The sequence below is a fragment of the Apodemus sylvaticus genome, chromosome 6 (genome assembly GCF_947179515.1).
Source record: "Apodemus sylvaticus chromosome 6, mApoSyl1.1, whole genome shotgun sequence".
Classification (NCBI taxonomy): domain Eukaryota; kingdom Metazoa; phylum Chordata; class Mammalia; order Rodentia; family Muridae; genus Apodemus; species Apodemus sylvaticus.
In genome coordinates, this window is record NC_067477.1 from 116,480,462 (window position 1) to 116,508,281 (window position 27,820).

General features: G+C 43.6%; 1 protein-coding gene across 1 annotated transcript in view; it reads left to right on the top strand.

Annotated features, from left to right (window-relative positions):
• The first annotated feature begins 524 nt into the window (after positions 1-524).
• Srd5a2 (steroid 5 alpha-reductase 2) overlaps positions 525-27,820 on the top strand; it is a 38,023-nt gene continuing 10,727 nt past the window's right edge. The window contains exons 1-2 of the mRNA XM_052184786.1: positions 525-805; positions 23,921-24,084. Coding sequence (XP_052040746.1) covers positions 525-805; positions 23,921-24,084 — 445 coding nt within the window. The remainder of the gene's footprint in view (positions 806-23,920; positions 24,085-27,820) is intronic.

The following is a 27,820-nucleotide window of genomic DNA, read 5'->3' on the forward strand; positions in this document are numbered from 1 at the left end:
GAGTGGAGAAGCATGAACAACTGGGGCAAGTGGGAAGTCCTGCCAGGACGATCCACGGTGGGCACTGCCTGGCGACAGCACTGAGGGTGTGCGTAAAGGATGGAGAAGCGTTGGTACTTTGACTTTGGCTATTGGTTGGTCCCAGAAGTTACAGCATTGGAAGTTGGTGAATGAGGAGCAAGGCATCCTAGGGCCACCTAGGGAGGACAAAAGCTAAATTTGATGCAGACAGCCGACACAGGTGGAGAGGGAGGCCCCCCAAATACTTTTTTTTTGGCTTTACAAAAGCTTCGGTTCTGTGTCCCAGCTGCAGCACCAAAAACCAGACGGGCGAAATGGGCATTACTGCTAAGCAGAGCCAGGGCAGGCTGCGCCAAGGTGGGAGGCACGCGGGAGGGGGGTTGTTAAAGTGGGGAGGGAACCCTGGCCCGAGGGGCGGACACGGGGTGGCGTCTGGTACTGCATAAAGGGGCCCGCGCTCTTCACCGCGCGGGCAGCAGCTACCAGCTGTGAACACAGGAGAGATGCAGATTGTGTGCCATCAGGTCCCGGTGCTGGCGGGTAGCGCCACATTGGCCACCATGGGGACTTTGATCCTGTGTCTTAGGAAACCCGCCAATTATGGGAAACACAGCAAGAGTGTGTCTTCGAGAGTTCCCCTCCTGCCCGCACGCATAGCCTGGTTCCTGCAGGAGCTGCCTTCCTTTGTGGTGTCTGTAGGGATGCTCGCTTGGCAGCCGCGCTCCCTCTTCGGACCGCCCGGGAATGTGCTGCTGGGTCTCTTCTCCGCACATTACTTCCACAGGTTAGCGTTTTCTCCGCAGAGCACAGCTCCCTGCTCGGCTCCAGCGCATGGAGTAACAGGCGAAGGGCAGCGTGAAGAGTGGGGAGGAGCGCGGAGTGAGGCAGGTTTGGAGCTCCAGGCGGGGATTTCAGGCTGGAATCCCCAGGGTTGGGAAGCAGACGCCTGCACTGTTCCCTGGGCACTCCTTGGGTGCTCCGGGTAGCTGTGAGGGTGGGTGGGTGAAGCTGGGGAACTCAGTTTGGGCAGGAGCTATTGGCAAGGGTCCTTCCCTCTCCAACCATGCAGACCTCACCTTTCTCTTGTAATGAAGGTCCAGTTGGTTCAGGAACTTGGGGAGGTGATAAGCTCTGGAACTCTCAGAAGTTCTTCTGATCAGTTTGGTCTTTGTGTGATTGAGGAAGTAAGTGTGCAGAGCTCACCATCCATCCGTAGACCAGGATAAGATGGGGATACTGCTTAAAGACCCCGACGAAGCAGAGCTCACTACCAAGTGATTTACCTTTCCAAGTCCTTCAGGATTTAAAAGTGAGCCCGGCAACGCTCATCGAGAGCTCAAGCGTTCTGAGTTCAGAAATTTGCCTTACTCATGTGGGAGGAAAAGACAGGAAAATGATCAAAGAGATACCAAGAATCCAAGGATTGCACAATCTCCAGCCGACAACCCAGGGGCAAGCAGGCAGCTTGCTGAAGCGCCTGTCCCCGGTTAGCATTTGTCCTCTTGTTTGTGTTCACTGTTAAAGCGGGAGATCTCCTTGATACGGCCACTGGATGGACAGTACAAGAAACCAAGGCCCACAAAGGTTATGTAATTGAAGGGAAGGTGACATCCCTGATATCTGGCAAGATTGCCAGCTAATTTCCAACAAATACCTTCAGTTCCAGGCCCCCAGCCCTAGATAGATTCTCCACACAGGGGGCATGAACAGGGAAGGGCTGCCGGAGGCTGTCTGTGCCGTCTGGAGTGGAGAATCCCTTCCTCAGGTCAGAAGATTATGTCAATTTACATAAGAAATTAAATTTAAAAGAAAAAAAAGGCTTATGGAGACCTAAGGCAGAATTTTCTCTCAATTAACGCATTTCTAGGAAAGAAGGGACCAGAAATATAATTTTCAACCTGTCTTTTTTAGCCCTCATCCAGGGGCTCTGCATTGGTCAATATTTAGTAATCGTGCATTGTTAACATGGAATTCTCATTCATTTAAAAAGGTTAAGCATTAGCAAGTAATAATACATTTATGTTATCCAATAAATATTTACAAAAAATTTTGTGTACAAAGTCCCAGGATAGTCATCATTTTATTTGATACAGATATACAGAAAGAAGGATCCTGGGTGCAGGAGATAAAAGACAAACATTTGATTTTGCTTGTTTGGAAATAGATATTTGACAAGACAATGCAATTCTGTGGACATCTATCATAATCTCCAAATATATAACTGTCAGCTTTACACACACCTTTGTTTTTAGGCAGAGTTTCACTATGTAGCCCTTACTGGCCTGAGATTGACAAAGAAGACCCTCCTGTCCCTGCCTCTAGAGTGCTGGTATTAAAGACCACAGCATGGCTATAAAGTCTTTTTTTTTTTTAAATGAGGCCATTTCATATAGAAAAATGATGCATGTTTTCTGAAAAGCCTATGAACGAAATTTTTAGATTACAAAAAAATAGTCATTTTGTGCAACAAAAATAAGAGCAGGGCCCTTTAAAACAAACGAGGAAGCAATTGTCTATAAAACAAATATGTACATGTCATTCTTCATCTTCAGAAGAACTTTTAGTGAAGAGTTTGGGGAATGAATCTGTCTGAGACAAATCTGCTTCCTGACTTCCTGGTCTCTAACTCACTAGGATGTGATACTTGTGGACTTTTCTACCCGTGTTTCTGCTCTTCTTCTGAGGCCCCTGAGTCTGTCCTGTGCTGTTGTTTTAAGTGCTTCCTAGAAGTTAGGCTCTGCAGCAAACAGTCCACGTGACATAGGTGTTAATCCTGACACTAACCGGTTAGGTAGGGACTGCAATGGCCTCCATTCTGCAGACAGCACATTGGAACAAGCAGCAGGCTGTGTTCTGTAAGCTGCCCCAGCCACACAGTGGTTTGGAGACCCAGAGCCGATACTTTGGCTCTCACCACAGTGACAAGCTCTTGATACTTTTTCTTGATTTTTGAAAGCCATAGGCTTCACACCATTCTTGTTTTAGTCACAGAAGACGGTGGATGCTGGCTCAGGCCAAGACTGGGTGTTAGAAGAGCAGAGATATGCCTTTAATATGTAAATATGTGTTCATGTAAAACAAAGTCCATCATCCTTTATAGCTGTTAACACTATTTCACATAAGCTCCTTCTGTTGAAATATATAGTTCTGCCTGACTTACATTTTGGAACTTTCAAAATTAATGGTGTGTGTGTTTCTTGCAAGGCATACTCCAGGCTAGCTGGGCCAAGAATGTGTAAACAGTTCTGTCCCTACCTCGTCTTAAGGCAGGGTTCCGAACTACAGATATTACTGAATTGACTTTTTACCTGGATTCATAAGATCCAGACTCAGAGTGTGAGGCTTATGCTGCAAGCATTTTTGCCTACTGACCCATCTTCAGGGATTTTCTAACATTTTACGAAATGTATCTCTCTACATTATTGGACATTCTTAGAGCATATTTTCCTAGTGGCTGTTTTGTATTTAACCTCAGATAAAAGCCATGGTTCATCTGTCTACTCACTGATAGCTGCACAACTAACTTGATCTCTTTTTGTAGATAGGTGAGATGAAAAAGCTGTGCATTTTGCACCTAACTACATTTCAGAAGCTAACTTAGTCCTTGAGTTCCTGCTTAGAATTTGTGAAGTTCTGAATTCAAATCAAAGCTCCGAAGGGGGGGGAAAAAGAATTCCAGAAGTTGGAGCCCTGTGAAGATTTTTTTTTTAGGCTCCTGGCACAAATATTCTGGCAAGATTCAGGATTCAATGGCTTGTTAACAAGGGGGATGAAAGGCTCAGGTTTGGTTCCAGTTCTTTTGCAAAGTGTCCCTTGGGGACTGTTCAGTACCATGAGCTATTCTATGTGTGGATGTCGAAGCTCCGCCCACTTCCCTTGGTATAGGGTATCACGGTAGAACAAACCCCACAAGGACAAGCTCTTCTTTTTCTTCTGTATCATTTCTTTGCACACTGTGCTCCCAGAGCAGTGTTGGTACACGGCGGAGACCGAATGGATGAAATGAACTCCACTGACCGGCAACAACACATGGCATTGTGGGAGTGCTAGCAGTCACTTAGGAACTGTGATCACGGAAGTTGCATGACTGGGTCAACCCGCATCTCTTTTTTCAGAGTCTACTGTGGTGGGTGTCTAGCCATGTGGAAATGGCTGCTGCCTAAGTCCACCACCAAGCTGATCTCAGGCAGAGCTGTCTTACCTCCTACTGACCTCCATGACAACCCTGGAATGGCTCTTTGTCCAAATCCTTTTTTTTTTTTTTTTTGATATTCTCTTTCTCAAGAGTAAGTGGTCTCCTACACTGTAGCCACCGCTATACTTAAGTACCTGTGAGAGGCGGTATCCTTTTGAAGATTTGCCTGTAACCTCAGTAAGAATAAAGCGACTTAAAAAGAGAAAAGGTTTCCCCCATAAAAGGTTAGAAGGAGCAAGGTAAGATGGTGCACACCTTTAATCTTAGCATTTGGGAGGCAGAAGCAGGAAGATGTCTTTGTGCTTAAGACCACTCTGATCGGGTTGAGGCCAGCCAGGCCTCAGAGTTAGACCTTGTCTCAAAACAAAACAAAACAACAACAATAAGAAAGGTTAGAAGCTGTGGGCTGTGAAATGCACACATTAGGGGTTTTAGAATTCCAACAGATGGGAAACCTTTTATTTCCAAATCAGTGAAGTAAGATAGTGGCTTTAATACAATCCTTGTTGCTTTCTCCACTGATTCTCCAGTAGCACAAATGTCTCTTTGACTTGAGACTCAGGCTAGGCATTATTTCTTCCAAGAAGCTGTGACTGAACCACTGCTTGCCTGTGACCCTATTGTGATTCTTCCCGAAGGCCCTTTACACGTGGGTTGTAATCGATCCTAACAAGACTTGGTCTTCACCTCTCCAACTCTCACATCCCCTGCCTCTCTCCTTTGTAACGTCTACATTTTACAGCAGGCGTGCACCAGGGGCCGAGCTGGTGAAAAGCCAAGTGAGGTTTTCACCCAAGTCTTCCTGGCTGTGTTAGTGGGTCACTTGTCATCTGTGAGGTGCTGACATTCTAGATGTTCAGAAGCAGTCAGCCTAAGGAGACTAGTCACTGGCTAAGAATCAGTGAGGATGAATGCCTACAGTGATGATAGACAAATCTCTGTTCTTCCTGATTAGAGAGATCTAACATGAGATAAACATGCTTCTGGTTATATGCTGATGACATTCATAACATATAATATTTCCCAGTTAACATTCATTGAAAGAATTTTTAGAATGAGAATCAGCAGATTTTATTTATTTATTTATTTATTTATTTATTTATTTATTTATTTATTTATATTTATATTTATATTTGTTTTTAGACAGAATCTTAAGGTAACCCACACTCCTGCCCTGGCTTCTTGAGTGCTGTGATTATTGTTGCCCATTCCTGACCACAGCAAGCTTGAAAGTCAGATCATAATTATTTTAGGTTTTGCATCTGTTTGGTCCTTCTGTTGCAATAGATGGCCCCCTGTTTAGAATGTATCAAAAAACAGTTGAGGTAAATATTATGTGAGCAAATGAGTGTGTGTATGTGCTTGTGTCCCAATAAAACTGTGTAAAACCAGGTAGTGGTCCAGATTTGGCCCTTGGGCACAATTTATCAACCCTTACATAAACAATGGGTGGTGTAGGTTACATTCAGTGCCCTGGTAATTCTATAGTTTGGTTGAATTCTGTAGAAAATGTTGGGTGAGTTTAAGAAAGTGCCTGCTACATTTATTTAGAGACTTGGTAGTAAACATCAGTTTCTGAGAACTATTGGGCTCCGGTTCCTTTATGTGAATGCCTGCAGGAGCTCTCCTTTTAAAAGGGATGACATCAAAATACAGCCAAGGAAATAGACAGCCATGTTTACCAAAATGTAAACAAGCCATGGAGTTCCTGATTCACTCGTACGCATGGCAGAAAGGGCCAACTCCTTGCTAGTGTTAAATCTGACTTAGGTCACTGAAAAAGAACAAAGACGGGAAACAGAGACCCAAATGCATGGAGGTGATGGATACCAAGATGATGGGGAGAGAGGGACCAGATGTATGGAAGTGATGGGCACCAAGTCACATGACAAGGAAGGGAAGAGTGGGGCTTGAACTCCTGTCCTTTACCAGAGCCTTGAATGTTCCTATACATGCTATGTCTTATGATAGTCAAAAAGAACTACAGTGCTGTGTGCTTGCCTCCTGGAGAAAAGCAGGTAAGGGCTCCCAGCACATGCTTGCCACTGTTTCTGGATGGACACTTGGGAGGTAGCAATATCAATAGGAAGGGGTCTGAGGGGAGGATCTGTCTGTGTTTGGGTAGATTGTGGGTGTTTGAGGGAATCCCAAGCAGCTCCACGGTTGCCTACCAGACAGAAGTAGGGCCTGAGCCATAAGAGACAGTTCACCACACCTCTTACTGACAAAGCAGGTTTAGGGGAAAGTAAGAAAATCGGAACCAGGTGGGTCTTCTAACTGTACTTTCAGACTACCAGCAGCAACCATGGCCGGACAACTAGGGGTCTTCTTCATTCATACTTGTTCTGAGAAGATAGAGGGGCTCAAGCTGTGCTTTGAGAGATCCTGTTCTTACACTGGCCATGGAGTAATTCAGGAGGACTAACAGGCCAAGGACAGCTGGAGAGGGGGACATACATTTGTTTTGTTCTGTTGTTATTACACAGAACACTCATGTTTTCTATCTTAGTTTTGCCAGGATGTGATAACTTGCTTCTGTAGATTGATGGGGTACTCAAGTTTTTTCAAACGTTTCTGTTCTCAACCCAGGAGTCTCTAATGATACTCAGCCCAACACAGGAGCTCTAAAATTTAAAAACCTCTGAATTAGGGCCAACAAAGCAATTTGCCTTCCATTTGGATATGGAAGCAGGGAGGGGGGTTGATAAGCCACTATTTATTGGGCTCTGGGTGTTTCGGGCATTATGGTAGTGATTTACACAGGTCATCTCACTGTCCTTGATTATGCTACTCTGCGGTGAGTGCATGCAGGGGGGGGCGGGGTCGAGCGGGGGTGGGGTGGGGGGCGGGGTCGAGCGGAAGGGCCCTGGGAAGGCAAGTCCTTGAGCTGCTCCCTAGAGGATGCTCCCTGTCCAGATGTGGTGAGCCTGGCTTAAAGCCGCCCTGCACTCTGTACACCCAGTCTTGGACAATCTTCCTACTTCTTAAATTCTAATTTAATTATCTGTACCTAGGACCTACTAGCTGGTTCAAGCCTCAGGACAGGCTCTAGGCAGTTTTCAAAGCGCTTCCATTTTCAAAATTGTTCCATTACATATGATCCATATTGCCCAGGCTGAGTCTTTGTTACAAAACAGGGAACTTTGAACAAAACAGGGTACCTGGTTTTTTTTGGGCACGAACCACCTGAAGAGCTTCTACCTTCCTGTTTTCCCCCACATTTTTAACAGGCAACTGTGTTTGTGTGCTTCCAAATTTGCCTGTTCTGTGTGCCCATCTCGCAGAGGAGGCCCTTTGCATGCCTAAAGTTACATACTTAGTAAACAAATCTAAATAGTAGTATATTCAATTGTTTTCATGCTAAACTTTAAGGTTATTTATATATCCTGTTTATATATCTTGTCAGGTAGACACCTAGCGAGTATTTTTCTCCTGGTTTGTGGTTTTCTTTTCTAATTCTTTAGCTATTTTTTGAAAAGCAGGGACATTTAATTCAGCTGCTCTAGTTTTCCCATTTGTCCATGAGTGTTAGCAGTTGTTTTTAAGAAGCCTTTGCCTAAGCTTTGGTAGCAAGGGTCCTCTCTTGGACTTCCTCCTAGACGATGTATAGTTTTAGGTTTTGCATTTAGGCCTGTGATTCAATTTTGAGTGACCAATTTCTCTAGGGTTAGAGGTAGGAATCAAAAGGCCTTCTGCATATGGACAGACAGATGTTCTAGTGCTGCTTACCAAAAACACAGTTCTTCTCTAATAATTGACTTCACACCTTATATTTTTAAAATGAGAAAATTACAGATACATATTTTACCCAAGAAAATAGCTGAATGCCTAAGAACACAAAGAGATTCTCATCATGAAATAGCTAGAAAAATGCAAGTTGAACCGTGATAGCATTAGGAACCTACTAAGTGGGTAAGGGGCATGTAGCCATACTATTTGCACACGTGATTGAAATGTGAAATGATAAATATGTTTGAAAATGTTTAGACGGTGGTTGAAAAAAATTAAATGCTGAAAAAGTTTCAAAAAGTAAGTGCTTACATACTCTTGGGTCCATGATATTTCATTTCTAGATATCCTCTGCCCTCAGTAAAAGCACGAATTCATAGAAAGACTTATGTGGAAATATCTGCAGTGTCTCCTTTGGGGGAAGCTCTGAACTGGAAATAATTCAAATGCTGGTCAATTGGTGAAAGTAATAAATGGTGGTATAAATATGTAATGAAGAAATAAAAAGAACAGAACATTGGCACATGCTACAGTGTGGAAAGGGGGCAAAATAATTCTAGGTACAAGTACCCAAGGGCAAAAGAATGCATGCTTTATTATTCTATTTTTATAAAGTCCAAATAGCACATGGTGACTTAAGACACACCCAGTGGTTTCCTGAAGATACAGAGGGATTAAGGATCTCTTGGTAGTGATGGATGCATTTGTTGCGATATGGTATCATGGATATGTGCACACCTGAAACACCAGATTGTGCAGTTTAAGTGCACTCATATTAGATTTACCTAAATTGATACTTAAAAAGAAACACTTGAAACGCATGTCCCTGAAGGCTATTCAAGTTTTCTATGAAAGCAATTTGCTAATGTTTAACAGGATCTGAAAAGCAATTCATTTTGGGGATAGATCGGGGGTGGGGGGGAGAGGAGAGGAGATGAGAGAGAGAGAGAGAGAGAGAGAGAGAAAGAGAGAGAGAGAGAGAGAGAGAGAGAGAGAGAGAGAGAATGAGACTGAAAACTGATCTGAAGGGAAATGTCAAAGGGAGACTCCCCAAAAGAAAAAAAATGTTACATAGATACAAGATCATCATCATCATCATCGTTATTGTTATTGTTACTATTATTTTTTGTCAATTTAATACAAGCTAGAGTTGCTTGGGAAGAAGCAACCTCAGCTGAGGAGCTGTCTCCATGCCATTGGTCTGTGGGGGCTTTTCTCAATGGTTGGCTGATATAAGAGGGCCCAGCCCACTGTGGGCAGTGCCATTCCTAGGTGGGATGGGCCTGGAGTGTAAAAGGAAAGTAGCTGAGGAGTCAGAGCAAGCAGGCCAGAAGCACCCCCTTTATGCTTTTCAGTTTCAGGCCCTGTCTTGGCTTCTCTTGATGGACTGTAATCTATAAGCCAATCAGACCTGCTCCTTTCCAACTGTAGTTTTCATCTATAGAAGTTTGAATTAAAAAATCAAAACAAAACAACCTTTTGCCAGGCAGTGGTGGCTCATGCTTTTAATCCCAGCAATTGGGAGGCAGAGACAAGCAGATCTCTGTGAGTGCAAGGCCAGCCTGGTCTACAGAGTGAGTTCCAGGACAGCCAGGACTATACAGAGAAACCCTGTCTCAAAAACAAACAAACAAACAAACAAACAAACAACAACAAACAAACAAAACCACCTTTCATGTCTTAGCTTAATTTTAAAAACACATGGAATGCAGTTACGATAGTCACTTTAATGTTATTGTTCCCTACTCTAACATCGATGTAGTTTCTTTTTAAGTTTTCATTCTTTCTTTTTTCCTTTTTCTGTATGCATATGTGTGTGGAGCTCAGAAAACAACTTGTGGGAGTTGTTTTTCTCCTCCCCCATATGGATCCCACGAAGGGACTCAGGCCTTACCTCCCTGAACCACTTACAGACTCTTCCATGTAATTTCTTTATCACTTTTGATTGATTATTATTCCAGTTATGGACAATGTTTACCCACAGTTTTGCATGTGTTAGATGGTCGGAAATTGCAGCTTTTTAAAGCCAGGGGGGATGGTAAATCACCATCAACCCTCCACTTGGGATATGGAGACAAGAGGATTATAGGTTTCAGCCAGCCTTAGCTACATATGAAGGTCCAGATCAGGGCGGACTATATAACAAACCCAGCTTCTTAAAAACAAAACAAAACAAAACAAAACAAAACAAAACACCTAGTAAAACAACAAAAGAAGAAATTATAGAGTTGAAGGTTAGGAATCTTCACAGTTCTATAAATATTCTTGATCTTCATTCTAGATGCAGCTGAGTCATTTGGAAACAGTTCAGTCCTTTCAGACATTGCATGAGTTATGTGGTTCCAGAGAGAGCTGTGCTAGCTAGGGCTGATTAATCTTCTCTAGAATAAGGTCTTTTGAGCATTCTAGCAGTGTCTCAGGGATTTATGAGTTTTCTATCTGGTTGGTGAAAATGGACCCTATTGCTGGTCAAATGTAAGTTCTGGGTATTGTTCTTAAATTTGGGGGAATGATTCTTTTCTTACAGCCATTCACTAATTAACTAACTACCTGAAGAAGACCCTCTTCAGTATTTTATATTTTTTCTCTTCAGTACTCTGCAATGAGAGTTATACATAGCTTGACTCAAGAATCTTATAGTGTTAGCTCAGAATCCCCTTCCTTATACTTCAGACTAGAAATTCTCTCAAAATAGCAATCTGGGTTAGTTATAAAGTTCACATAATTTTTTTTCTTGTTTTTCAGAGATCCCTGTATGTGATGGTTAGTGCTCATTGCCAGCTAAGAAAAATGTAGAATCACCTGTGAGGTGGGCCTGTGGTATGTCAGTGGAGCTATCTCCATTATCTTAACTGAGATGGAAGACCTGCCCCCCTGTTGGTGGTGCCATTCCCTAGGCAGTGGACTCTGGACTGTATAAGTCCATGGAGAAAATGATCTGAGCACTAGTGTGTGTATATTTATTGCCGTCTGTCTCTGTGACTTCCCTGCTTTGATGCACTATGACCTGGAACCAAGAACCCAATAACTCTGTTCTCCATTAAGGTGCTTTTGAGAGATTATTTTATCTCAGTAGTGGGAAAATAATTGAAGAACACTGTCTTTCATTGCCTAATACTTTTTGCTTCATATAATTTGTCTTGCTTATTTATAGTCTAGAAAATAAATCCAGTCCCCACTACTCGAAATTTCCTGGAAGTATCTCCAGTAGAGTTTATAATCCATCTTTGCTAATTTGACCCTCTCCACTACAGGCTGATTGGTGGGTTTAAGTGGTTTCTGCTTATACTCACTCATGTTATGTCTAAGCCCACTGCTTTTATTTCTGAACTGAGTATCAAGTTTTCCATGGTATCTATTATTTTCCCTTGTGCTCCTTCCTTTTATTTCTTTAAAAATTTCTTTAAAAAGTGTGTGTGTGTGTGTGTGTGCATGCCAAGTGTGTGTATGCCAAGTGTGTGCAGGTATTTTCAGGAACCACAAGGTGGCAGTAGATCTCCTAGAGCTGGACTCGTAGATAGTCATGAGCCACCTGCTGTGGGTGCAGGGAACCAATATTGAGTCCTCTGGAAGAACTGTAAGCACTCTGAGAAATCTCTCCAGCCCCTTAATTCTATTTCTTCATCCATTCTCATGCTCGGTGTGCAACGACCTTTGGGTCCCATCTTGTATGTTTCTAAGCTTGTGGAAGTCTACAGGTGATGAAAGACCAATTTCTTTTACATAAGTCCTATGCCTCATGTAGCCGTGGATGGTAAGGTGAACACAGGGCCATGGCATAGGGGCCGTAGAGTCGGAGACACCAGTGATAACAGACAGGACCATTTTCACCCAATGAAGTCTGTCACAGAAATGTCAATATGCCTTGTCTTATTCTTTTTTATTCAAGTAAACCGTGGAATGCAGGTTAGATGTATAAAGGCACTACATGGAGGCAGATCCATCTTTGAAGGCTGTGCCCTTTGGTTAGGGCAGCTTCACCCTACAGTAATACTTTTTCTTTGTAATTTCTATTGGTGTGTCCGTGTGCACCCTGACAAGCTCCATAAAGACCTTTGTTTAATTGTGTCATGTACTGTGGCTGTGTGAGATCCCAAGCTTCCCTCTCTCTCCCTTACCACCTCCTGCTAGTCCTCTTTCTTCCCCACAAACAATCTGTCTACCTTCATATCATACATACATACATATGTATGTGTGTGTGTGTGTGTGTATGAATTGTATGTGTTTACATAAAATATAGGACCCACATGGGAGAGAAAATTTATCATAATTCATCCTTCTGAGACTTGTTTTTATGAAACTCCATTGTGTATATAATGTACCACATTTTAAAAATTCATCATTGACAGACACCAGAACTGGTTTCACAATGACTATTGTGAACAATGCTACAATATCTTCGAGTTATAGTATATAGGGTACTGTTACTTAGACTGCATTCCCAAGAGTGATATAAATGGATCATATGATAGTTCTATTTTTATTATTTTTTAAGGACCTTCCATACTTATTCCCAGAGTGACTTCACCTCTTCCGCACTCCCATCAGCAGTAAATGAGTCTTCTTCTTTCTCTGTGTGCTTGTTAGCATTTGTTGTTATTTTATTTACTTATTTTTAATTTTATATGTGTGACTGTTTTGCCTACATGTACACCTGTATGCTGCTTGCGTGTGTTATGGCTGCATAGGCCAGAAGAGGGAATCTGATCCCTGGGAACTAGACTTATAGATGGTTGTGCTTCTCCATGTGGTTACTTTGAATCAAGCCTACATCCTCTGCAAGAGTAGCCAGTGTGCCTAACCACTGTCTTAGTTAGAGTTACCATTGCTGTGATAAATCACCAGGACTGGAGCAGTTCAGGGAGGATGATTTTTATTTGGCTTACAGCTCCATATCACTGGTCATCATTGAAAGAAGTCAGGACAGGAACTGAGCCAGGGTAGGAACCTGGAAGCAGAAACTGAAGAAGAGGCCACGGTTGGATGCTGCTTATTAGGTTGCTCCCCAGGCTTGCTTGGCCTGCTCTCTTATAGAACTCATGACCACCAGTCCAGGGATGGCACCACCTACACTGGGCTGGGCCCTCTCCCATAACCAGTACCTAAGATAATATGCTATAGGCTTGCATACAGCCTGATCCTATGAATATTTTTTTTCTTAACTGAAGCTCCCTCCTCTCAGGTGAGTAGCTTGCATCAGGATTTTGTGTCAATATCTCCTCACACTGATCTAGCTAAGGATATGGGAGAGTCACCCTGTTCCTGCCATGTGTGGGCAGCATTCCAGGTTATCTTAATTTGAAGACTCCTTGCTACTGTTGCAGGGGGTGGGGTTCTTGATCCATACTTGATGGCCTCTGACTGCTGCCTGCCTGGCAACTTTGTGTTTCCTTTCTTCTCCAAGCTCTCAATGTAGGAGTGAGTAGCCTCACCCCCCACTCAGCCATCTCTAAATACCATCCAGATCAGGAGAGGATTAGGGTCAGGGTGAACAGACTTCCCACAAGATCTCACCTTGGACTGGGGGAATATGGACAAACTTAGAGTTCTGGCTCCCTCTTAGCCCTCTCTGACAACTTGACAGGGCTTTTCCCAGCTCAGTGGGGTGGTGGGGCAACTTTCTCTGAATTTTTTTGTTGGATAGGAGTGAGGCTATATTTTCTTTTTCTTAGTGTCTGGGTGAGAAAGGGGAGATTGTAAGGGAAGAGGGAGGAGGGATTGAGGAAGGGAAGGGGAAAGGGCAGAGGGAGAGAGAGGAGGAGAAGGGAAGGGGAGATGGGAGGAAGATGTGCAGGAGAGAGAGGGGTGTGTCAAGGAAGGTGATGTGATTCAGGCTAGGGCTTAATGGGTTTGCCACACATGGAGAAGACTTTAGTGGAAGGTGTGTGGGTGTCAAGTGAGAAGGATTTTGCAAACTTCTTCAGGAGAATTTTGGTGCTGATTTGAACTCAAGGTTATGGAGGGAGTGAGATATGGCTGGGTTTTGGAAATAAGGTTCTGAGAGAGAGATGATGGCATTTGCTAATCAATTTACCTGAGGTCAGGGGAGAGGGAGATAGGGAGGGAGAGAGAAGAAAGGAGGGAGGAGGAAGGAAGGGAAGTAGGGAGGGAGGGGAGGGAGGCGGAGAGGGAGGGAGGGGGAGAGAGACAAGACAGAGGGAGAGGGAGAGGGAAGAGGAGAAGGGGAGGGGAGGAGGAGGGGGAGAGGGAGAGAGAGAGAGAGAGAGAATCTTTAGACTGGAATTGGGATGAGAAAGCCCTGAGGATGCGCTGGCTTGGGGGAGAGTGGAGGATCAGGAGTCTTGTTGGGATGTGTTAAGACTGAAATCTTCATGACACCCATGACATGAAATCATAGCAGGGAGCTGCCTATGAGTGAATGACCCACCGGGCAGACGCCTGCCTTCCTTTGCTCATGCTTCTAGGACAGCATGGACACTTTGTAAGGAGTGTGAGTTTAGCTCTCACAGTTCCTGAGGCTGGGGGATTCAGCATCAAGGCGGTGACATTTGGTGAGGGCCTTTTTGTAGTGTTTCCACATGTTATAACTTAGAAAGGCAAGAATGAACAGCCACTCCTGTAAACCCTTTGGTAGAGGAGTCCATTTGTCCACTAGGGTAGAGCACTCAAGGCCGAAACACATTCCTAGAGGCCTAAAGACTTCTCCAGTGCTGTGCATGGAGCCACAGTCAGACCACGGCGACACTGCTTAATATCATCTGAGGAGATGCCATCACACAGATAGTGGCTAATGAAGCAGGAAATGTCTGAGACATGAGACATCAATATTTGGAGGACAAAGCATTGAGAAGAAACCCACAAAGGAAAACCAGGACAGATTAGTGAAGTAGAAGAACCAGGGAGTGTGGTGTGCTTGCTGGCACTGTTTCCAGGAGAAGTGGGTGATGGCTCTGCCCAGCCTGAAAAGGCCTGAAACTCTGATCTTAATCTAGAAATATGGCCATGGGTAACCTTGCCAGGATTTGCATTTGTGGGGACAGAGGCAACAGAGGAGAAAATGTCATAGAGGTGGCAAGTGTGGGCTGCTCTGGAGAGGAATTTTGTTGTAAAAAAAATCAGGGTAATGGGACAGTGAATGACAGAGGGCACGAGGTCACTCTATAGAAGAGCTAAGTGCACCACAGGGAGGCTTTCTACATATTTGCAGAATTCGAATTTATTTTGATTGACAATCTCAAGTTTCATATTGTGAAAAGTCTTCAGTTGGCTTGATAATCTTAGCAATAGCACTTATATTTGAAGAAGATTTAGTTAAATGTGAGTTGGTAGACACAAGATGTGTTATTTCTAATTTCTTTCCTTTGGGTTTAATTTGGATCTGCAATTTCAGTTAACCCTTTCCAACAAGAGTGTCATTTTCTCCCTCTATCTCCCAGTAAACATTGACTTAGCTGTGACAGAAAGCTGCACATTTACAGACTACTTATCAGACTCTATCCAGATGAACATAAAATAATTAAAATTGACATCAGCAGCATAGGAAGAAATTAAAGAGACATGGTTCCAGACCATGGAAAAAGCCACAAAGGATAGGGTAGGGCATAGGATGCTATCTTAGTTTCTTCTCCTGTTGCTGTAATAAAACTACTCAGGGTGGAGAGATGGCTTAGTGACTAAGAGCAGTGGGTGTCCTTCAAAGGACCTGGGTTCAATTCCCAGCATCCGCATGTCAGCTCACAACCATTTAAAACTCCACTTCAAGGGATCTAATCCCCTCTCCTGGCTTCTGTGGGCTATGCATGCAGATAGTGCACATATATACATACACATATGGGAATGGTTTGTATATGCTTGGCTCAGGAGGTGACACTCTTAGGAGGTGTGGCCTTGTTGGAGTAGGTGTGGCCTTGTTGGAGTAGGTGTGGCCTTGTTTGAGAGGTGTATCATTGTGGGTGTGTGCTTAAGACCTCATCCTAGCTGCCTGGAAGTCTTCTAGCAGCCTTCAGATGAAGATGTAGAACTCTCAGCTCCTCCTGCACTATGCCTGTCTGGATGTTATGTTCCCTCCTTGATGATAATGGACGGAATCTCTGAACCTGTAAGCCAGCCCCAATCAAATGTTGTTCTTATAGGAGTTGCTTTGGTCATGGTATCTGTTCACAGCAGTAAAACCCTAGCTAAGACACAGACCCATATACATGAAAGAATAATAAACGCTTCCAATAAAATATTCTGACAAAGTAATTTAAGGGAGAAGGGTTTAATTTATTCTGGCTTGTTGTTCCAGGGTACAGTTGGTCACAGTGAGGTAGGCAAGGCAGCAGGAGTTTGCAGTAGCTGGTCACATCACACCCACAGTCAGGAAGTAGAGAATAACAAATGCATCCACGCTAATGCCCAGTTGGGGTTTCCAGCTCAGGGAATGGCCCTGACCGCAGCTAAGATGGACCTTCCCACATCAATTAATGTAGTCAAGATGGTTTCTCACAGGCACGGTAAAGGCCCATCTTCCAGGGCATTCTAGATTCTTGTCAGGTTGATAAACAGCACCAACCATTCAGACCGGAAGGGGAAATTGGGTCCAACTCCCTGGTGTTGATTTACAGTCTCGTGAACCAACTGATTCTCTTTTCCCTCTCTTCATCATTTTTTATCTTTATTTTATTTTATTTACTTATTTATTTACTTACACTGAGCCGTTTATTGTTTCGAATTGCTTCCAGCTTCCCAAAGCAAAGCCATTTATGTCCTAGGAACCATATTTTTTCCCTAAGACTCCTGGCTTCCCACCATCCTCTATGTTTATGGATTTATTTTTCTTTCCCACTGGGAAAACTGGTGGGCTGTATTTTCAATTTTTTCTGATGGTTGTGTGGGGATAAAAGGATGAGGGTGGGAATAATATATAGCACTCTCTTCCAAACACCCATCCTCAATAAAACCTACAGAGTCATTCACGTTTTCTTGCTTTTGCTCATCTACACACCTAAGACTCCCTGGAAGAGCCTGGGTCCTGAATGGCTGCACATCAAACCATCATTGCTGCATGCACAGCTAAGGAGCGTCTAGCATCTAGGACCTCTGGCACTGTGTTATTGCAGATAGCCTGCTCTGATGACACACCTCTTTGGTTAAGAAGCCAGGATGATTGATTTAGGAGGCCATAGCTCGGGTTGGATTCTTGGTTTACTTCGGAAGCGTCATAAGCTGAGTATTTGGGCTCATTTGGTCTCATTTCTGGAATGAGACCACACTGTTAAGAGGCAGTTTTTTTTTTAAATGACGTTTTGTTGGCTTTCTAGTCTTTTTCCCTCTGAGAATTTAACCTACCTTTAGGTTCCTGAAGCTGTCAAAAATGGGAGACTGGAGAAAAATGAATGCTCACATGAATCCCAAAGTTATGACTAGCCTCAGCTTTCAGACGAAGATGCTCGTCAGACCCAAGCTCGGTCAGGAAGATATAGAATCCATCAAGCTGGAACTTCACCCTCAGGAAGCACTTGCTTGTTCTATTTGGTTTTCACTCTTTCTGGAAGGAAAGAGCCCTGAGCGCAGAGGACCTGTGGACATGCTGGGTTAGAGCCCCACTCTCCTCTTTCTTCTTTAGCATTTTGAAGGACATGAGAGGCAGAGGCCAGTGCTTTCTTTTTAAGATTTATTTATGTGTTTTATGTATATGGATACTGTTGTCTGCGTGTGTATCTGCATACCAGAAGATGGCATCAGACAGTTGTGAGTTGCCATGTGGGTGCTGGGAACTGAACTCAGGACCTTTGGAAGAGCAGTGAATGCTCTTAGCCACTGAGCCATCTCTCCAGCCCCAAGGTGGTGATTTTTATTCATGGAAATGAGTGTGGTCACTGCTGTGCTTGAATGTAGAGAGGGGCTCTGTAGGGGATTTAGGGTCAGAGTCTGAATGTAAAGTTTGGGACTAGGGAGTAAGGAGGCAGTCTAGAGTTTCCAGAGAAGGGATACAGGAAGTAGATGCTCCTTTTTTTCTACTTCTCGGAACACAGAGCATTCAAAGTCCCTATGATCTAGCACCTGATCAGGAAACTAATCTCCCATGGTGTGAAGGTCCAGCAAGGCGGGGCAGTCTCTGTGTTCCCCCAGGTGTTGGTGTTTGCCAAGAGAGTGAAAATATAAGAAGTGTGGCCTGTGAGACCACCTGACTGTTTTAAGTCTACAAAATTAGATTTGCATATAAGGCAATTAATGTGCACACTCTTTCCTCAATCGTGCGACAGCTTAAATGCCTATCTCTATAGATCATTTGAACTTTTTTTGTGGTGCTGGAGATAAAGTACTTGCCTACCATGCTCAGGGCATTGAACTCTATCACTGTACTACATGCTTAGCTGTAGATTATTTAGTTTGACCTCACATCGATTTTGTGAGGTCACAGGGGAGGAATGAGACTCCATTTTTAAGTAAGCCAAACTGGTCAAGTTTTCTGACTTCAAATCCAGTGCTCTTATTAGGGTTGCCAATGAGATCTGAGAGCAGACTTCCAGGCTTTGAAGCTAGAATTCCTTATCTAAAGTGCAACTGTGATTTCTGTCATAGTCTCCAGACTTTGACTGCTCTTTATTGCCTGCAAATGGTCAGATATGTGTGTGTGTGTGTGTGTGTGTGGTGTGTGTGTAAGTGAATATGAAATTTACAAGGTCTAGTATAGTTATCTTAGTTCATCCTCTGTTGCTATAATAAAATACCCGAGACCTGGTCATGTATAAAATGTAGAGGTTTCTTTAGACTACAGTGCTAGGCCCTGGGAAGTTCAAGGACCTGGTCCTGGTATCTGAATCAAGTGTTGGAAACTGCATACCTCAAGTTCATATGTTGGCGGTGTTTTAGAGAAGGGATGTAGTGAGGGCCTCCTTTCTGCATGATAACGTGTCAGAGAGATATCACACGGCAAGATGGGACATGTGTACCAGAAAGGGCTACTTTTACAACAAAGTCATCCCTTCAATAGCCTACTAATCCACGAGCAGATTGATCAGATCCCTTACTTAGGTTCATCTCTAAAACATCATCAACACATGAGCCCAAGGTATGCAATTTCTGACACAGGAGGTTTTCTGATGCATTTCTGGCTCTTTGATGAATGTGGCTCGCAGGGGTGTCCTTTTAAGAGAGTCACCATAGCTGAAGCACCTAGTCGCTTGAAGAAGTAAACATGTAATTAGGCCTTTGATGGAATAGCTCTTAGACCTATTTAACTGCAGCAATGACTGTGCCCCCAGTCACTTACATGTAACAGTACATATGTATATGTGTATGCAATGTAATATAATATAATATATATAATATATGATATTATTTTTGTTTTTCAAAATATCAATTCAGGAGTAACCAGCAAGTTTAATGTAGGTAAATGAATCTAGCAAAAGACCTACATTTGTTTAATTTAATTTAACTTTATTTTATGTGTATATGGTGTGTGTGTGTGTGTGCATTTGTGTGTGCATGTATGTGCATGTGAGCATGTGTGTATGTGTGCATGTGTGTGCATGCATGTGTATGTATGCACATGTGTGTGTAGGGGGGACACAAGTGCACATAAATGCTGAAGTCCAGTGTCTTCCTCCATTTCTTATCATGTTATTTTTCATAATTTTAAATTTATTTTATGAATATGAGTGTTTTGCTTGCATGTATATCTGTGTACCGTGCATGTGTCTGGTGCCCAGAAGAGAGCTCTCGCTGGATCCCCTGGAACTGGAGTTATGGATGGTTGAAGGTGCTGGGAATTGAACTCAGGGCTTCTTTAAGAACAACATTAACCACTGAGCAATCTCCCCAACCCCTTACCTTATTCTGGGAGTCATGGTCTCTCACTGAATCTGGAACTCATGGATTTGGCTAGAAATGCTGGCCAGTGATCTCCAGGGATCCTCCTGTCTCCAAGGCCACAGCAGTGAGGCTTCAGATACGAGCTCCTGCTCCTGGATCTCCTGTGGTGCCAGAGAACCAAACTCAGGCTTTCACACTTGTGCGGCAAACACTTACGATGAAGCCAAAGACCCAGAGAAACCTAGGTTTTGTTGTCAGTCCATCAGGTGGATCTACACCACAGGCATATTATTTAACCTCTTTGGGCTCTAGCCTTCCCATGTGTAAAATGGCAGGATTTGATCTGAATAATTCGCCTCTTAAAAACATCCACCGTTCTGCTTCTTTGGCCTTAAACCCAGTATGACATCATAGATGTTACTGAATGCATGTTGTATCCCTAACTCTGTAGCCAAGACTTACTTGCTCATCTTAACCAAACAAATGCTTTGCATATATCATTGTTATCCCTTTTGCTACATTTCTGGGACCTAAACATTTTTATCAGCCAGGAAAAAGAAAAATTAAAGTATAATTGATAGGCTAAAGCAATGGTTCTCAACCTGTGGGCCGTGACTCCCTTGGGGGTAGGGCGACCCTTTCCAGGGTCACATGTCAGATACCCTGCATATCAGATATTTATATTTCATAATAGTAGCAAAATGCAGTTATGAAGTGGCAATAAAATAATTTTATAGCTGGGGTCACCACAACATGAAGACCTGTATTAAAGGGTCGTAGCATCAGGAAGGTTGAGAATCACTGCCCTGGACTTTCCCCACTCAAAGCCTCGTGATAACCTTGGTATTTTCAGGTCTGAATTTGTCCTAGGGGAAGGGAGGTGACCTTCCAAGGGCACACAGGAGCTTAAGAGAACTACTGCTCAAACTCAAGGCCTCTTCTTTAAGACCAGTGTTCTTTCCAAGTAGAGCATTCAGGAATAAGACAGAGTATTTTTCCCTTTGCTTAGACGAATAATCCCAGGTATTGTGTAGGCAAATGCTGGGAAACATGTATCTTCCTTTAATGCTTTTACTGTGGTCGGACAGGGTAGGCCCGTGTGAGGTAGGTCACTGTCACTGTCACTGTCAAATCCATCCCTGCTTTAGGAAGGCTGCTGCACACTGGGCTGGAGAGATGCATGCGAAGACACTCACTTTGAAAGCTGGAAGACCTGATAGATCTGGAGAAGCCAGGAAAAGGTGGAAGACGAAAACTTGACTCCAAAATTGTCTTCTGACCTCCATGTATTGTTGTTCCATGCGCTTGCTATCCTCCCACATCGTACACAGACAGACAGACAGGCAGGCAGGCAGGCAGACATGCAGACAGGCAGACAGGTCTGCAGGATAAGTTAAAAATAAAAAGCCCTAATAGATATGGCCCATTTCCCCCTGCATAGCATCTTAAGTCATTCCTTCTTGAACTTCTAAGTCAAAACCGTCTGTTAGTCATTGTGAGGACTGTGCTCTTTACCTGTGTGTTTTTTGTGTCTTCTATTGTCACTTAGGTCCCCTTTCACTGGCATTTCCTGCCTCAAGGAAGAGATTTCCCTGAGCATCCTTTCAGAGCTTGTTTACCAAATACATTTGTTTGGTAAAGTGGGTAATTCCACTTTATCCAGTATACACTGTTCATTATTCACTCAAGATTTTCCTGTATTCTGTCCTTGGCTGGTTACGTCTTCAGTGATTGTATCTGTCAGATTTCTCATTGTCTTGGCTCAGAGTCATTTCTCCTGAGAAGTGTGTCATGTGAGCTAGGCTAGGGATAAAGAGCAGGCCTGGATCAGTGTCCTCCTATGAATTGAAGAATCAGGAGAATTGAGACTCCAGGTGAGAGCCACTGCTTTACAAAGCCCAGTTCCTAGAGCCAGCACCATCCTGGCAGCAGCTGCTGGGAACTGGGGCGAGGAGACTGGAGCTGGAGCTGTGGCAGCCTGGGAGAATGGACATCCAAGGTTGACCACTTAGGGTGTGTCTGTGTTCATTACTGCCATTCTAGTGGGGCTCTGGTATTCCTCCAATGAGACGACATAGGTCCCAGGTGACACGAGTGGCAGGAGTCACTAGGAGTTCCTTTCAAGGAATGAAACAAGAGCATTATTTAGTATGCAACCACTGCTGGCTCCTGCCTCACCTACCAGGTCTTAGCCTCTTGTCCCTGCAGGGACTTCCCATGCCTTGTCCACATCCACCATGTCTCCAGAATTTGAGAGCAAGGGAAGAATCAGCTTGCTCTGACTTGCCTTCTTATGTGAGGTCTCTACCATAAAGAAGGGAAGCAGGCAGCGCCTTCGCCTGCAATCCTGCCTGGAGGGATTCTTTTACTTTTGCACTTAGGAGCTCTTTTTAAAAAGTCATGGAAAGATGACTCAGTCTGTGGGTGATTTTGGAGTCCCTCAAACAACAGCCTTTCTAATGGTAGCAGTTACTTGTTTATTTAGAAGAAAAGCTTTTGTTCATCAATTAAAGATGACAAGGCTAAGAAGGCAGGGACACAGGATGTAGGATAAATGCTTAATTGTCCTTCTAGTTACATTTTATCAGAGTAAGGATTTGAACTAATAGTAACCTCTAGTGACAAAGGTCTTTTTTATATAGATATGGTCTTTACACACACACACACACACACACACACACACACACACACACACACGAATCAATATGAAGTTATGGAACTTATGTATCAAATATTCACTAGCATCAACAGCCATTATTCTTTTCCACGCCCTGTTATCACAAGCATAGCTAGTGGAGCAGTTTGGCAACTTCCTGTCTCCCTTTCTCTTCAATTGTTCCCTTACTTGCCAACAGAATAAAAGACCCTTGAGATCCCCTGCATCCTCCCTGACTCTGATGTGTGACTAGCTATTTCTTCACGATGCCCTGGCTTCCTGAGGGGAGTGGTGTTGACGGACGAAGGACTGGCTGCGTGTTGCTGCTGCTGGATTTTTACTCCTAGACCTGCGAGAGTGCTGTTCCTCTGGTGCGCCACCCGTACTGATATTTCCAAATACAACTTTCCGCAGGAATACATCCGAGTGTTGCAAAATTCCTTAGACTATTGCATTCCCTAGCTTCCCCTTGTAAACTTTCATATGGTTTATCTTTACCCCTTCAGTAACGACCCCAGGGTACCAAGCTGAAAGGCACACTGTTGTCCAAATCATTCAGCGTTGTGTGAGGTGGAGCGCAGCAAACCGACTGAGCAGAGCTTTGCCGGTGGAGTAAAGGCTTCTCTTAGAGTGTGAAAGGGCCATGCCCCTCCTTACTCTCAGCAACACTGGGAACATGCGTTTTCAGTTTTAAGGCTGCAGAGAGCAACCTTATGCTATTTTACCTGGATGTGGTAAATGGGTCTAGCTAGGGTGAGCTGATGTCACAGGGTTTGTTGTGTCTGATGTGATCCAGACTTTCCTTTATCAGAGTGCTGCAGGTTGCTGCAAAATTTTAGTTAATATTCAAATTTCTGAAACAAAGAATCGATCCTGACTTTTTTTTGTAGAGCTAATTTTATGGGGGTGATCATTCTTTTAGTCTTTCCTCTGTCATCAGCTGCTGAATGGGGATGCTGTCTGCCTTTGGGAAATAAAACAAGGCACCACATGGTAGTTTCTGTGCATTTTTTAATGTCATAAGACAAACAAATAAAAAACCAAAACGACAACAACCAAACCAAACCAAACCACCATCAATAAAACAAAATAGAACACAAGCAAAAATCATGTAGATGCAGAGAGTGACCTCCTTTTAATGCACGTCTTGGTGTCCCCTGGACATGCTGGGTCTACAAGGGCATGCCACCATGGTCGGCTTACAAAAGAAAAAGAAAGAGAAAGAGAAAAAGAAAAAAGAAAATGAAAAAGAAAAAAGAAAAAGAAAAAGAAAAAGAAAAAGAAAAAAAACTGAGAAACAACAATGACAAATCCTCATAGACTGTGAAATCAGGTCCTCAGGCTTCCAAGTCAAACGCTTTACTGACTGGGCCAGAATGAAGGGGAAAGTGTTCGCGACAGTGTTCGCGACAATGAGTCTGGTGTGGTTATCTGCTTGGACTATTTGTGGTTTGACCTCTCTCTCTCTCCTCCACTTCCCCCATTCGCTCCCGGCCCCTCCCCTCCCCTTCCCTTCTTTCTTCCTTCAATAACGACTATTTACCGCTTCTTCTTCCTAGGACATTTATTTATGCCTTGCTCACCAGAGGAAGGCCTTTATCAGCGGTGATCTTTCTGAGAGCCACTGCCTTCTGCATAGGGAACGGACTCCTTCAAGCCTACTACCTGGTTTATTGCGCAGAATACCCGGAGGAGTGGTACACAGACGTGCGGTTTAGCTTCGGTGAGTGACTGACCGTCTTCCATCCGTTCCCAGGCAACACCAGTCCCACCCGTGTCAGTCACAGCTGACTCTTCTCATCCTAATACTGCTGCCTTCTCACAGTCTCCCTTCCCACTCACACCCCTACTCTGGTCTTTCCCTGTAAGGCAGCCAGGGAGATGATTGTTCAAATACGGCCATTCCCCATCTCAAAAAGGTCCAATGGATTTCCACCGCGCCTAAGAAACAGGTTTCCCAGTTTCCAAATGTCCCCAGTCTTTTCGGCTTAGCAGTTTTTCTTGCCCCTCTTCACCCTGCTTTGGGTGCTATCTCCAGAAGCCTTGCTCCTGGGATTCCAATAGTCAAGCCTGTTCTGTCGCAGCGCTTCAGTCCGGGACGCTCCGTGTTCCCAGAATGCTCTGCCCCTCTGACCTTTGAGGCTTGCCTGTTCCCTTGCTTCATCCATCTCTCTACCAATTTACCTCTCCTCAAAGAGGCTTTTCCCAAACACCTTACCTGAAATAACTGAAGAACTTGATAGTTAAAAATTTCCTCTATTTTCCATACAAGAGGAGGAGGGTAAACGCCAGAGGGGAGGGGAGACAAGAAACAGGGTCCTCTACTGCAGCACGGGCGAGGTCGCATGGGCTCACAGCGCGCCCAGGGCCAGCGTGGGTCTGCACCAGGTCCTCTGTGTGTATTTTATTGCTTCCATGGATTCCTGGGTGTGCAAACAAGTGGGTCTCTGATTCCTGTGACTTCTCTCCGGCTCTTTACCTTCTATTGGCTTGACTTGTCCAACTTCAATGTGATAGTTCTTGCTTTATATTTTTATTATTATATTTTATATTTGATATATTTTGCTATATTCAAAATGAATGACTGACTGAATGAATGAAAACCTAGCTACTAGGGTAAAGATTAACAACTGAACTGTCATTTATATCTGCTGGAAGAGGGAAAATCAGTTTTCTCCAACGGAGTGACTCTAGGCATACCAACCACTGCAGGACAGGCCTATGTTCAGGAGTAGTTGACCAACATGTGTTTTTTTGGGGGGTGTTGTTTTCTTGATTTTAGGAGGGGGTTGTTGTAGTAGGCTTTTTTTGTGAAAGAACTTAAAAGTTGGGTGGGTAGAGAGGGGGAGAGGGTCTGGAGGTACTTGGAGAAGGGAAAGAAATGAATTAGGATATATTTAAATTTAAAAATCATCTTAAATAATAAAAGATATGATAAAAGCTTCCCCCTATTTTATTTGTATGTATGTGCATGTTTCTGTGTGTCTGTATGCAGGTGCACATGGAGGCCAGAGATGAATTGTGGGAGCTGTTCTTTAGCACAGCTGCCTGCAGTGTTTTCTGAGACAAGGCCTCTTGCTGAAATTTGAGTTGTTTATATGCCTAGACTTATATGTCTATATATGTAATGTATAGTTATAATATATGTGATATATTCTACATATTATACAGTATATACTATATACAGATATAGTATATATGATACATGTATGTGTGTGTATGTATATATGTATGTATGTATATATGTGTATGTATGTATATGTATGTATGTATGTATGTATGTATGTATTATATGTCTGGGGCAGGGATTTGCTTCTCTCTATGTCCCCTTTGCTGGGTTTACAAATGTGTGTCACCATGCAGGCTTTTGAAGGGAGGAAACTCAGGTCCTCATGCTTACAAGCCAAGAACTTTACAGACTGAGCCATTTCTCTGGTCCCCTCCCCTCCTGTTCGTAAGCCATTGGAGCTCTTTGTTTGGTATCTTGGCTCATGTAAAACAATAGTAGGTCACTAGAGAGCATGCTCAATCCTTATTAACATCCCAAGTCACAGTCTGCCTATTGGCTCACTACTCCTGGCTGTCTTTAGAACCAGATCCCGCTGGACCCTCTTCTCCCTAGCTACATTAGCTTTGGCTTACACTAAGCCGTAGTTCTGTCTAGGCTGGACACCTGCACACAGTAACCCCTGCACTGAGAATCCTGCCCACTGTGCCCTTCGGTCTGTTCTTCATGCTAGTCAGAGTGAACAGTCAAAATCTCACACAGGACCAGAGGTTTCATTGTGCAAATACTGCCACATATGCCTTCTAAGGTGTTGTTTGGCCACAAAACAAAGAAATGAAACAGACAGCAAAGAAGGACTGTCTCTGGGTTAAATAAAAGTAATCTCGGGCTGGGGAGATTTCTTAGCAGTAGAAGCACTTCTGTCCTTCCAGAGGTCCCAAGTTCAGTTCCCGGCACCCTTGTTGGTTGGCTCACCACTGCCTGTGACTCTAGCTTCAGGGACTCTGGGCCCTTTGCTGGCCTTCTGGCTTCTGTAGGTAACCACACATGTGTGACACACAGACACGCACATGCATGCATGTACATACATTAGAATAAGTCTTGCAAAATTAAAAACGCAAAACAGATAGATTCGAACACTCGTATGGAATGATATTTTTTACGTAAAAATGAAATTGAAAGAAAATGTACATGAATGGGAAAAGAATATTGGAGTTATAAAACTTCCCTATGGTGCCCCAAAGAAGAGAGCGAGGGTGGGTGGGCTGATATTTTCTCTCAGGTGACGACATTTTGTTACTTAATTGAGAAGGAGATGCACTGTAGGCTAGAGAGATGGGTTGGTGATAAAGAGCACTTAACACTCTTTCAGAGGACTTGGATTTGATTCCCAGCACCCATATGGCACCTCATAATCACCTGTGGCCCCCATATACTCACACTGGTATACTGGTATTACACACACACACACACACACACACACACACACACACACACACACACACAATAAAAAGGAAGAAAATGCACTGAAGATCTCCTAAATTGAGAACAGACATGCTAAGTCCTTATGTAGTGAACTGGTAATGTAACCACACTGAAAACATCTTAAACTGGTTCATGGGAATACAGCAGTTAGAGCCATGAGCAAATCGGCTAGTCGCATCTGGTAAAGGGAACAGTCCGAGGAACGACTGTTTATTTTTCTCAAAGCAGTTTTCTGAATAATAATAATAATAATAATAATAATAATAATAATAATAAAAGGGTCTGGGCTAGATTAAAAAGGCTCTAATGGACACAACAACCAGAAGCCGGCTGTGGCTCTATCTGACCTTGGTTTATACAAACCGCCTATAAGAGGCATTTGGGGGACATCTGAGGGAGCTGGAGCATGACCTGTAAGTTACATGGTGACGTGTCAGATCAGGTGGACACAGAGGAATGTGCAGGAAGATGTTCAATGTGGTGATCTGGGGAGGTAGGAATGCGTAATTTGCTCTGTTAACACCAATTAATGCCTAATATTCTAAATATACATATATTGCTTTTATAACAGTATGAGGGCCCACTTCTCCCAAGCTTAGCACCTACGGATGATTTCCAGAAGGCTTGTAGTTCTTCCACCTGCCAACAGCATTCATTTTATTAAACCATTGCTTTGAACATAATATTTATATTTAGCTACAAAGAATACAGAGTCACGTTTTTTGTTAATAAAACTTATTCTCAGACACTTTGACACATGTATGTGATTGCCATCCAGCTGTCACAGTGGGGCATGGCAAAGGAGGGAGGAGACCTGGCCATTGAATGAGCCAGCCAGTTGGCCACTTGGGAGTGAGCCAAGTGCTTGCTGTTGCCCATTGATTTGTTCCAGTGGCTCATCTAGATACACAGAGTGCTGTTGCCTCCCGCTTGCCTCCCCTCCCATCTCCGTCCATCACGCTTCTCT